The sequence below is a fragment of the Mytilus californianus genome, unplaced genomic scaffold, assembly GCF_021869535.1.
Source record: "Mytilus californianus isolate M0D057914Y unplaced genomic scaffold, xbMytCali1.0.p SCAF_19, whole genome shotgun sequence".
Classification (NCBI taxonomy): domain Eukaryota; kingdom Metazoa; phylum Mollusca; class Bivalvia; order Mytilida; family Mytilidae; genus Mytilus; species Mytilus californianus.
The window spans coordinates 5,654,432-5,667,373 of record NW_026262667.1 but is presented as its reverse complement, the minus strand read 5'-3'; the positions used below and the strand labels follow the sequence as shown (position 1 = coordinate 5,667,373).

Here is a 12,942-nt window from a genome sequence, read left to right as displayed (position 1 = left end):
AAACGGGAAAACCAACGGTCTAATCAATATAAAAAATGAGAAACGAGAAACACTTATGAACCACATCAACAAACGACAACTACTGAACATCAGATTCCTGACTTAGGACAGGTGCAAACAATTGCAGCGGGTTTAAACGTTTTAATGGTCCCAAACCTTCACCCTTATCTGAAACAATAGTGTAACATCACAACATAGAAAGACACACTATAAAATATCAATTGAAATGGCTTAACTCAATCAAAAGACATATTAACACCAATGAACATACACTGAACAAATAAATTTGATCTATGATACAATGCAAATACTATGTGCATGTCCCAAGTCAGGAATATGTAATTCAGTGGTTGTTGTTTATTGCTGTATATTTCGGGACCTTACATAGCCTACTTTGCGATATGGGTTTTGCTCATTTTTGAAAGCCGTAAGGTGACCTATAGGTGTTAACTTCTATGTCATTTGGTGTCTGGTGAAAAGTTGTTTGATTGGCAATCATACAAAATCTTTTTATTTTTATATGTACTTCTTGGAGTAACTTCATCGGTAATGCCTGACACCAAAATAATGAGAACACGTACTTCTTGAAGTAACTTTATCAGGAACACCTGACAACAAATCAGTGAGAAGTCAGAAATATATATTAAACGTTTGGGGACAGCAAATCAAAAAGAGGCTAAACATTTGATTAAGGGAGTTGAAACCTTAGTTTAAAATCACAATTACATGATTTAAAAACTGATTGATTTTCCCTTTTAATTCATACCAGTGCCGATACACTAGTACTTTTATCGTTGAAGGAAAAAAATATAATATGAATTTAAGGATTTTTTGGGAGACAGCAAATTAACAACAAAACAAAAAAATCATTATTTGCGTTGGATAATAATTCATGTTGAAATAAAGTAAATTTCATCATAAATTGGTAAAAAGTCAAAATTTTCCAAATCACAACTCGTTTACAAATGTGTGCATAACCATAAAACTGGACTATTAAAAATGAAGTACATGTATTTGTTTACATTTTTTCAAATCACAAAATTCCACGGTGCGTGTTCATGAACATCCTCCAAAGGTGTCCTCTGACAGTCACTAGTTACCACGGTGCGTGTTAATGAAAATCCTACAAAGGTGTCCTCTGACAGTCACTAGGTACGTAGATTAGAGTAATTCGTTTTATTGAAAAATATATAAAGATTGAAAAAGCATTAATATAAAAATTGAACTTCAAGCAAAATGTATTTATTACGCACAAACCTACGTAATAAATAGCCAGATGTGATACAGGATATCAAATTGTGAAATATTTTACCACTTTTGTATAACGTTTTCAAAATACAACTGTTGCCATCGTTTCCAAAACCACGTGACTTGTAATTAGGGAAAACCTGATTAAAAAAATTGCTAAGTTCTGAATTGTTGAATATAATATATTCCAAAACAAAAAAAAATTCCCTCGGCATTAATTAAAGAAATAATGTTTGCAGTTAAATTATTTATCACATATGTTGAAATTCGTCACAAGAGATGAATTACATTTTTAACGACAGTTGTAGTTTTAGCTTGTTTCTAAGTAATAAAGTATGGGGTATGGCTGCTGGACTTAAAGCAACAATATTATAAGAAATCTTAGCAATTAACTGAAAGCAAACATAATTTGTTATTTAGCCATGAAAGTTATACTTCTATCAGAAACGGTGCTTGGTATTAAAAAACTGTGGAAAGGAACGCGTATATGCAAAAATCAATAGTATGAGATATTAAAAACTGGTTAACTTCGAACTAGGAGTGCTATATTTCAGACTAGTCTAATGAAAATCCACACTTAGAGATATTATGTTAGGGAAATCACCACGAATTAATTTTAAACTCACGATAAAAAGATAAATCTATTTTTAATGTATGGTCTTTTATGATCCTTAAGTTAATAATTCTTTACAATTATTTGTTCATCATACTGTTACATTGTACGTAAAACTACGTAAAGAGATTTCAAACAAAGATAATAATTATTTAACAGTAGTAGGATACAAATTTTGCTTTGTTGCAGCTGTGGTTTAAAAACCCTATGGTGTTTATATTGTAATCAAATTCATTGCATGACTAGAGGTATACATTTATTTCATATTCCAATACTTCTAAAAGATGTATACTGATCAAGGAAGTGATAATACAAACATATAGGACTGTTCATGTAGATGGAAGTGTACACAGAATAATTGCATAAAGATCAGGACAACCTAAAAAAAGTTAAAAAAACATTATTGAAAGTAAAATGAACCTCTTAAATTCTAGTTAATGATAATACTATTGTTATGGTCCCAATGATAGCTAAACAAGTCGTTCTTTAATCATCTTCATCAGGTACACCAAAAACAATGAGAACTTGTATAGTACTTCTTACTTCATCAGGTACGCCTGACACCAAAACAATGTGAACTTGTATACATTTGTAGTACTTCTTCTAACCTCATCAGGTACACCAGACACCAAAGCAATGAGAACTTGTATAGTACTTCTTCTAACCTCATTAGGTACACCTGACACCAAAAACAATGAGAACTTGTATAGTACTTCTTCTAACCTCATCAGATACACCTGACACCAAAGCAATGAGAACTTATATAGTACTTGTCTAACTTCATCAGGAACACTAGACACCATAAACAATGAGAATTTGTACAGTACTTCTTCTAACTTCATCAGGTACACCAAACACCAAAACAATGAGAACTTGAATAGTCCTTCTTCTAAATTCATCAGTTACACCAGACACCAAAACAATGAGAACTTGAATAGTCCTTCTTCTAAATTCATCAGGTACACCAGACACCAAAACAATGAGAACATGTACTTTTTGAAGTTACTTCATTAGGTACACTCTACACCAAAAACGCTTAGAACACGTTCTTCTTGAAGTTACTTGAAGAACCTCGTCAGGTACACCCGACACCAAAACAATGAAAACACGTACTTCGTGAAGTAACTTCATCAGGAACACCTGACATCAAAACAATGAAAACACGTACTTCTTCAAGAAGCTTCATCAGACACCAAAACATTCAGAACACCTTCTTCTAGAAAGAACTTCATACGGTACATCAGACACCAAAATAATGAGAACACGTACTTTTTGAAGTAACTTCATCAAGTACACCAGACACCAAAACATTACGAACACGTACTTCTTGAAGTGACTTCATTAGGTACACCAGACATCAAAATGATTAGGACATGTAATTCTTGAAGTAACTTCACTAGGTACATCAGACACCAAAAACAATGAGAACACGGACTTCTTGTAGTAATTTCATCAGATACATCAGTCACCAAAATAATGAGAACACATACTTCTTGAAGTTACTTCATCAAGTACATCTGACACCAAAACAATACGAACACGTACTTCTTGAAATAACTTCATTAGGTAAACCAGACACCAAAATGATGAGGACATGTAGTTCTTGGAGTAACTTCACTAGGCACAACCGATACCAAAAACAATGAGAATATGGACTTCTTGGAGTAACTTCATCAGGTACATCAGACATAAAAACAATGAGAACATGGACTTCTTGAAGTAACTTTATCAGGTACATCAGACACCAACAAGTGAAACTGCGAGCTACTGCTCACTGATGATACCCCCAGCCCAAATACTTGACGGTAAACAGGAAGTTGTTGAGTGATGAATCTGAAAACGCATCACACGGTATAGCTGACTTATATAAACACTGAAACCAAATTTCAGGAATCCTTGTAATGTAGTTCCTGAGAAAAATGTGACGAAAATTTTCAACTTGGATGTGTTGTGTAAAATGATGTAAGTGTTCGGTAAACAGGAAGTTGTTGAGTGATCAATCTGAAAACGCATCACACGGTATAACTGACTTATATAAACCCTGAAACCAAATTTCAGAAATCCTTGTATTGTAGTTCCTGAGAAAGATGTGACGAACAATTTTCATGGGACGGATGGACGGACTGACGGACTGACAGACTGACGGATGGACGGATGGACAGACAGAGGTAAAACAGTATACCCCCACTTTTTTAAAGCGGGGGTATAAAAAATTGAGAACACTTTCTTCTAGAAGTAACTTCATTAGGTACATCAGACACCAAAACAATGAGAACACGGACTTCTTGAAGTAACCTCATCAGGTACACATCAGAGAATCACAAAGTTTTATAACCAAATTAAACTTTCAATATCAAACGCTTTATTGATAACAGAATTTAATGTTCATATATTTAATGCTTTGATCTATTTTCCCTTTTATGGATTTCTTTTCCATCTTTTAACTTGGCATTCAACAACAGTTTTTAACGACAGCAAACTTACAGGTTTTTCAATTATTTCAACAATTTAAAATAAATTTAGAAGACAAAGAAAGAGTCAATTTGGTGGGTTTTTTCCTTGCCCTTTTAGTGCAACAGTCATCACATATTCCAGTCTGGTAATATATTGCGCTAGACACGCATTTCATCTAAATGCAGCGCAAGAATAAAAAAAACAAAGATGGAATGCCAGATCAATAACGCTGAAGAGCTAAAAAATGCCAAAAATTCCAATAGAGTGAAATTGTGGCTACATCTCTGTACTTTTCCTGTTCATTACATTTTATGACTAGAAACAACAATGAAATACCAATCTATTAATCCACTCACCGACGATATACTCAGGTGTAACACGACAATCATTTCAACAAGAAAAGGCCAAAATCAAATTATTTGAATAGAATCTTGACACGTGAATACGCGGTTATGATGGTCGATATCATTAAATGAGCTAAAGAAATAATTTACTGCGTACAATATTTCAAAACATTGAGAAACACTTATATAAAATGACATGGTACGGTTTGTGACCAAATTGGCCTCAAATCAGAAGTATATCAAACTGTTTCTAATTTGTAGAACCAAATGTTGAATCTTTGTACTTGATTGATTGATTGCAGTTTTGGTTTACAATATACCCTTTCCGTGGGTAATACAGACATAAAATGATAGGAAATTCGATTAATTTCAAAGCTGCGAAAAATTTTGACTTTTTGGCCTTCACATGCAATATTTACACAGTATACATTCTATTTTGTCTTTATCTATTCACTGTCAAAAACAATTGTACTGTGCGACGCTTGTTCTCTGTAAAAATATATTTACATATAACGTCGCTTTAATGATGTCACAGTCACATTATATCAACAATGCCTTATATTTACATTTTCTGAAGGCCTTACGTCTGACGCTTAAAAATTTGATTACCTAGAGTGTCACACATTTTTTTCCTGCGAATTTACAGGGCCAAATACACCCCAAGATTTCTTTTCTTCTAAACAAACCTTTCATGACTGAAATAAATATGTATCATTGCGTCCATAGAACTTATAATCTCAGCATTTCCGTGTGTCAAAAAAAAACACGTCTTTTCTACTATTGCCCTTTACGACATTTACCAACAACCATCTAATGAATGAAGAAAATACAAAAAGAACAAACCATGAACAAAATACGGGCTAGATAACCTGGTTTTGCACAGGCAACATGTGGTCGATTTGAACGAGTTTTCCAGCTTTACAAACGATCTCCCTCCTATGCAGGCCATATGTCGTAAAAGTTAACACGAAACATACCTATGCGTCTTAAAAATAAAACACTAATATATCTCTAAAGCTTTCTAACTTAACTAGTTATTCAATGGACAACGAACAAAGAGAGATAATTCTTCACTTATTTGAGAAGTCAAAATTAAATGTACTGTTACATACAATAAACACTTTTGAATGGTGAAACAATCAGGAGACGTTTAACTAACTCAAGGTTCACATAATTGTATGCAAATCGCGTTTAACCATGGAGGCAATGTGTGTTGATGAAGCGGAATAAAATAAGCAAACGTTAATCTGGATACTCTAAAGACCAATATTGTGAAGTTTTATTGAAATGTGTTCATTAGTTTCAGAGAAGAAGATCTTCGAACAAGTTTAAAACGACGGACGACAGACGCAAGGTGTTTGCAATAGATCACACTGGTCATCGGTTATATGAGCTACTATTTGGTGCCGCAGCAGAACGCCTTAACCAACAATAACAAGCTGAGTTCAATGCTAATTTTGATATCTGACGATACGTTAAACAGTTGGACGATAGACAATGGGCGACGGATGGTTGTATTTTGTACAGTTTATAAGGATTCCTAGATTAATTTATTTCAAACGTAAACTGTTTAGATAAAATAAAAAAAAAACCAGACAGTTGTGTTTTGACGACTAGTCATTTTATGTTCATATAAAATTTGTGATGAGTATTGATACAAGTCTTAAAAAACATAAATTTTAATATCATTAGATTAAGACCTCGACAACCATATAAAGACATCCATGTATCAAAACAAACAAAAGAACAATAACAGTGAAGATAAATCTAAGTCGATGCAAACTATGATTAAAATCAGAAATGGTGTTAGTAATAGTAAAAGTTCAATGATAAGTTAATATTGATATTAAAAGACCTTCGAACAAGAAGGGATGTTGAGATCCCCGAGCCCGAAGTGCGAGGGGATTTGAACAGCCCTTTTTGTGAGGAGGTCTTTTAATGTCAATTTTAACTTAATCATTGAATTTTTACTGACTTACAAACCGTCAAAAACATAAGAAAAGTACGCAAAAAAACACTTGCAGAAGGCTAATTCCCATGAATTGGACGAATCTAAATATATTCAACTTAAATGATAGTTAAACAGTACTCAGACTGATATATATAGATTATAACATGGCCTTTTTCATATCAGACCCCTTATCAGCCCTAGATCATGTTATCAGCCCGAGAGCCGACAGGCTCGAGGGATGATTTTGACCATATGGACTGATAAGGGGTCTGATATGAAAAACGACATGTTATGTTCTTTTTATCATACACTTCAGCAGAAGACATACAGACAAAACTATTTTTAAAACTTTGAAACAATGCATTTGTTGTAATATTTGTTTTGTATTTTGAAATAATATATTTTCCTGATTATTAATATTTTCTTTTTCTCCAACTTTGTTATGTTTTACTAAAAAAAAAAACGTACCATTGAGGTACATTTTCCGGAATTTGCCGAATGACGTCGAACTGTCATGCGATAACGTTACAGAAAAATATGCGATAATAACCGGAAGCAGTTGGTATGAAACGGAAGCAGTTGATATAAACCGGAAGCAGTTGATAACAAAAGTCATATCACACGGCTAAGGCAATTCTTCAAATTTAATGAATAAATATATGTACAAATAAGTTTTATCGTGGGGTACAATTATACCATTATTTTCTATAAGTATATGATAAATACAAATAACAGTTACCTAATTGCATTGGAAGGACCGATTAAATGGCAGTACATCATTTAATTATTTAGTTATTATAAATTCTGTAGCTTTAGAATAACACCATAGGACAGTTTTATAAAATTTAGGGGTAAACTTATATTTTTGAATTCTAACTTTTCAAAATAATGATTTTTTATTTTATAAATGAGTAAATTAAAACCCTATACAGACCTCATTTACAACTGACCAATGAATGTTCTGCACAAGAACTTCTTGTTATATATATTTGATGTGTTTAATCTGTCAGTAATCATGAAATAGATTCGTAAAGACCAGGGCTGATATGCATAAAACTACTTAAGTTAAGATTTGTTCCGAACGGACGGATTTTTCTACATGTCCTACGATAGATTAGTACTACGATTGGATATCTTAACTTAAGTGGTTTTATGCATATCAGCCCAGACCATATGAAAACTGTAAGTAAACTCTTCCAACAATTAGTTATTCAAACAGCTTGTTTCACAACTTCTAATCGAACAGACCTAGATCCATAAGGTCCTTCACAATATTCAGGTAAATGTTCATTTTGGTTTTGATTCTGTAATTCCTACACGACGTAACATGTAAATGCAAAAAAATAGTGTTGTCTGTTCAGTCAAATTTTATTAATAAATTTTGTTTTGAAAATATTTTTTACCTTTCTTAGTTTTATAATTACCTGACATAATCATATAGTATAAAGCGTAATAAAACAGTAGATAAGAACCTTAGTAAAAAAAATATTTAAAAAAATGTTTTTATAGTGTTCCGTCATGTAGAAAATTGCAAAATAAATAACAAAAATAAAAACATAAAACATTTTGCAATATTATTGAGTGATTTAAATGGAAATTTTACATTAGAGCATTGTACAAGATCTTGTCTTCGTGTACTATGTACATGGAATAATATATGAAGTTGATTGATTGTTGTTTGTTTTACGTCCAGTGGCAAATATTTCATGCATGTTCATGACGAGAACACATAAATTTTAAATACAATAGGTAGGTCCTGCAATAGGAGGTCGACAGTGAGGTTGGACGTAAAACTTCGATACCACTGGAAAATGAGGGTACATTGGATAAGGACAGAAATTTAGCCTTGCAATAGCTGGCCACATCCGGACCCTTCAAATAATTGGTGCAAGAGTTTTTAATTTGCAGAGAGCGTTGATCCATGAATTCTACTCTGAAGTTGGCCATAGATATTTACGTGAAGTTTCCAATATCATTTAACGTATCTAATTTAGGTTAAATACTTTCAGCTCGCTTTAGTAATTGTGAGAATTCTGTGAAACTGTATTGTTTATTGTAATTGAGTTTTTGGTATGATATTCTATACTACCGACCTCCTAGTTGGTGTCGTGGGAGCGTTTTCGCCTCGAGAGCGGGAGGTCGTTGGTTCAAACCCCGACCGGGTCAAACAAAGACAAAAAAAATGGTATATGCTGTTTCAACGCTCAACACGCGGTATTTAAGAGTGCGAGAAAAGACTGGTCGGCTCTGAGTCATAAATGTGTCCGGGTAGGGTAACTTTTCTTCCTCCGAACTGTTATCTATGAGCTTATTAATCTGATGAGATAATTAAGCCCTTATCAACTGATGTTTATAGTTTGTTCATATGTTATACTGTTACCCACTGTCCCAGGTTAGGGGAGGGTTGGGCGCCCGCTAACATGTTTAACCCCGCCACATTCTGTGTGTGCCTGTCCCACGTCAGGAGCCTGTAATTCAGTGGTTGTCGTTTGTTCCTGTATATCATATTTGTATTTCGTTTATTGTTTTTTTACATAAATCAGGCAGTTAGTTTTCTCGTTTGAATTGTTTTACATTTGTCATTTCGGGGCTTTTTATAGCTGACTATGCGGTATGGGTTTTGCTCATTGTTGGAGGCCGTACGGTGACCTATGGTTATTAACTTCTATGTCATTTGATCTCTAGTGGAGACGTGTCTCATTGGCAATTATACCACATCTTCTTATTTTTATATTTACACGTTAAACGTGTCGGTCTAGTACAAAGCTGGGTTAATATTCATTAGATATTTACATGTTCCTGTCCTGAAATGCTTTTAATGTGCCGCTGGACGTTAGGCAGCCATCCATTATCATCATTTATTTTACCGTTACTATATAGTGAAGTGTTTTTCTCCTAGTGGTTTATATTACACCTTCTTTGATATCCAGATTAAATTAAAAAGGGCAGGTGATATTTTACAACCACACACTTGTGTCTGTTTGGATATTTTGACGGTAAATAATATCAAATTTACTCCGTATTTTTATCATGGGGCGGTTTTGAGCTTATTATTATATATAGACATCTTTATATTACAAAAGACTGTATATTGACTCTTAATGTTTTGATTTATCTGTGTCGTTGGATTGCTGTCGCATTCATGTATACCTTTATCTCCTTTTATTCAAAACCAACGGATTGACTTGGGTATAGAAATATTGACATTTCTGGACTTCTACCGGCCGACAGTAAACACTTGCTAAAAGAGTGCGTCCGTTTTGCTGTGCGGATCTATGAATACGCAGCTACGTCCGGTCGAATAGAAATGTCGTATATCCGATGCCTCGTGTAGAGATAGTTTCAAGCTATCTATACATTAAAGAACCATTTGAATAACTCTTTGAGGGGGAAATACGATCTACGCACAAGTTAAATGATTGAAATCTTTAAACAACAAGAAAGGTTAGCTAAATCTTCAGATAAGTCGCATGGCTGATTTAAACACATTTTTTGTGCGCCTTTTGCAAAGACAATAATTATTGAAGATGGAGAAAAACTTTAAATAACAAAACCGATCAGTAAGACAATATCTAAAAAATAAATGAAACGGCCAAAATAAGTTGAATCCTTATATAAATTGTTGCCCTTTAAACATGTTTTATCCATTTTTGCTTTTATGACAACTATACCAGAAAAAAATAACTTGAAACAACAAATTTTGTTACCTAGGCATGACTGTCATCGTTGTACGCTTCAATATATGAGTTATTGCCACTCAATGAAGATTTTTTTTCCTGTTCTACTCCCCTCCCCTAGTTTGGCTTGATAGGATACAATGTAACCCCTCATGTGGACTACTTTATTTAATGTTAAAACATTAAAATTAAATGGAAAGAGAAAAATGAGGAAAGAAATTCTAAAATTTACGTTTATTGCAGATCTTCTTGCTATTGGTGGAAAAAAATCTTAAATAAAATCATGAAAATCATAAAACATCCAAAGTCCTTACACTATTTAATTATGATTCTATTCTTGTTCTTCAAACATCATATTATAAATCAATCCCATTGTTTGTCGCCCTTTTACCATCGACATTTGTATTTTAGCATTGGTATAATTGAAAATTCGAACTAAAGTTAACATTTATTGAGTTGTTTGTAATATCTTTTATTTCAGATAAAACCGAATCTATTTGCAAAAAATATTCAACATATTTTTCATATGTAGCATCCCCTATTATAGACGTTTTCAAACCTATCCATATAAATGCAAATTCAAAAATGTCATTTCTATTGAAATCCTCGCTTAAAAAATCAAATATATAAAAATTGGAAAACGGTTTGAGATAATTATCAACTGAAGACTAATGATAAATTAATACATCACTTGATGAAGCTGATTAATTGATTGCTCCCTTAACGTCCAGTGGGAAATATGTCATGCATATTCACGACGAGATGCAAAGTGGAACGACCTGAAGCAAATGTTAACAATGTTAGAGTGACAGTTTAAGAAGACAGATCGTTGGCTTGAGGTAAAATGTATGCCGTACAAGAATAAAGTTAAACCATGATCAAAATTGCAAGTTAAGCTATTAGCCCCCCTCCCTTTTCTCTTTTCGGACAGGTTTGTATTTCCACTCAAATACCGTCTGATTATTGGCCGGAGATAATCAGCCAAAAGCACTTTGATTCTCTGAAATTGTAAATAATGGTATTTGGCTGGCTGTTTTTTTCCCCGATCCTATTTTGCCCGATTAACTTTTAGTAAATAGAACCTCAACTTAAAGACCTACGTTCGGTTTATTCCCGATTGTCCCACTTTTTAAAATTTTAGAGTTCTGATTGTCCCACATGAAAAGTTCTGATTGTCCCACATTATTTTATGAAGTAAAATGTTCTTAGATAAACAATGTAACTGTTGTTTGTTTTGCTAAATAAACAAGAATTAATTTATTGCACATTTAATATTAATTTTATAGAAGTATAAAAAAAAATGTTTTTTAAATCATTAGATTAATGCACTTTTGATTAAAAAAAATTTATTTCTGATTTATGAAATATATCTACAATGTTACGTTATTTATAAAACAAATTTCAATACCGTAATTTTAATGACATTTTCTCTATAAAGTTTTTGAATAAATAATGTATGCAATTTAAAAAAAAAGGTATAAACTCATTTACATTCTACACTTTACACGTACTTGTTGATGGAGAGATTTTTCCAGAAGTCTTTACAATTTTACTAGGGAAGTCAGAGGACATTAATACAACATTCTCTGCACTATTGAAGACTGCTAACACCCAACGTCAGATTCACCTGAACCCAACAACTTCCTTTTTTTGATAACGAAGCTGTTGTCTAGAATTCTGCCAGATCAGCCTTTCTAAGAATCAATATCAAAGGTTGTTTTTCCAATATTCCCAGTGTCTTTGCCATAAAGTGCAGTCAACAGGACTCGTCACCAACTATAAAGAAGAACCAGACTTCCATAAAAAAAAAGATGTGGTATGATTGCCAATGAGACAACTCTCCAAAAAAGACTAAATGACACAGAAATTAACAACTATAGGTCACAATACGGCCTTCAACAATGAGCAAAGCCCATACAGCAGAGTCAGCTTTAAAGGTCCCATATTAAAAATGTAAAAAAATTCAAACTAGAAAAACTAACGACCTAATTTATGTACAAAATAATGAACGAAAAACAAATGTGTACACAGTAACAAACGACAACCACTGAATTACAGGCTCCTGACTTTGGACAGACACATACAGAACGTGGCGGGGTTAAACTTATTTGAAGGCGCCAATCCTCCCACTAACCTGGGACAGTGTTGTAACAGTACAACATAAGAATAAACTAAAAAAAATAAGTTGAAAAAGGCTTATCTCATCAGATGGGTACAGACAGAAATACATCTAACAAATCACAGAGTGGACATGGACCGTCCCAGGTATCTTAGATAATTATTTTGCGTTGAATAACAATGAAAAATGCACGAACAGGTTTGTAAGATTCGTTAATTCCTGTATCAGACAATTTCGATTTCAAATAACTCATAGATTTCAAATTGTTTTCTCCAGAATAAATGTTCACGAACAAGTACCACAGTCTAATTGTCTTTTGTAACTATCTTTCATCTTCTGTTCACTCTTATCGTTTCGACGTCTACTCTTTTAAAGTTATATTTAAGTAATGAAACATACAAGTAAACACATGCTACTTAAAAACAAAGATACGAGTAGTTGGAATAAATATCAATGTCTTTAAACCTGGAAAATAATAATAAGATTTGACATTCCAAAGACTGGTATCATTAATAAGATGACATAATAATCAAACT

General features: G+C 33.0%; 2 protein-coding genes across 2 annotated transcripts in view; one reads left to right on the top strand and one right to left on the bottom strand.

The window, feature by feature from the left end:
• The window catches only part of LOC127727144 (uncharacterized), a 157,952-nt gene that overhangs the window by 45,171 nt on the left and 99,839 nt on the right, over positions 1–12,942 (top strand). The window lies entirely within an intron of this gene.
• LOC127727147 (organic solute transporter subunit alpha-like) overlaps positions 6,259–12,942 on the bottom strand; it is a 33,533-nt gene continuing 26,849 nt past the window's right edge. Inside the window, exon 9 of the mRNA XM_052234594.1 lies at positions 6,259–12,871. Within this exon, the coding sequence (XP_052090554.1) occupies positions 12,866–12,871 (6 nt within the window). The 3' untranslated portion in view covers positions 6,259–12,865. The remainder of the gene's footprint in view (positions 12,872–12,942) is intronic.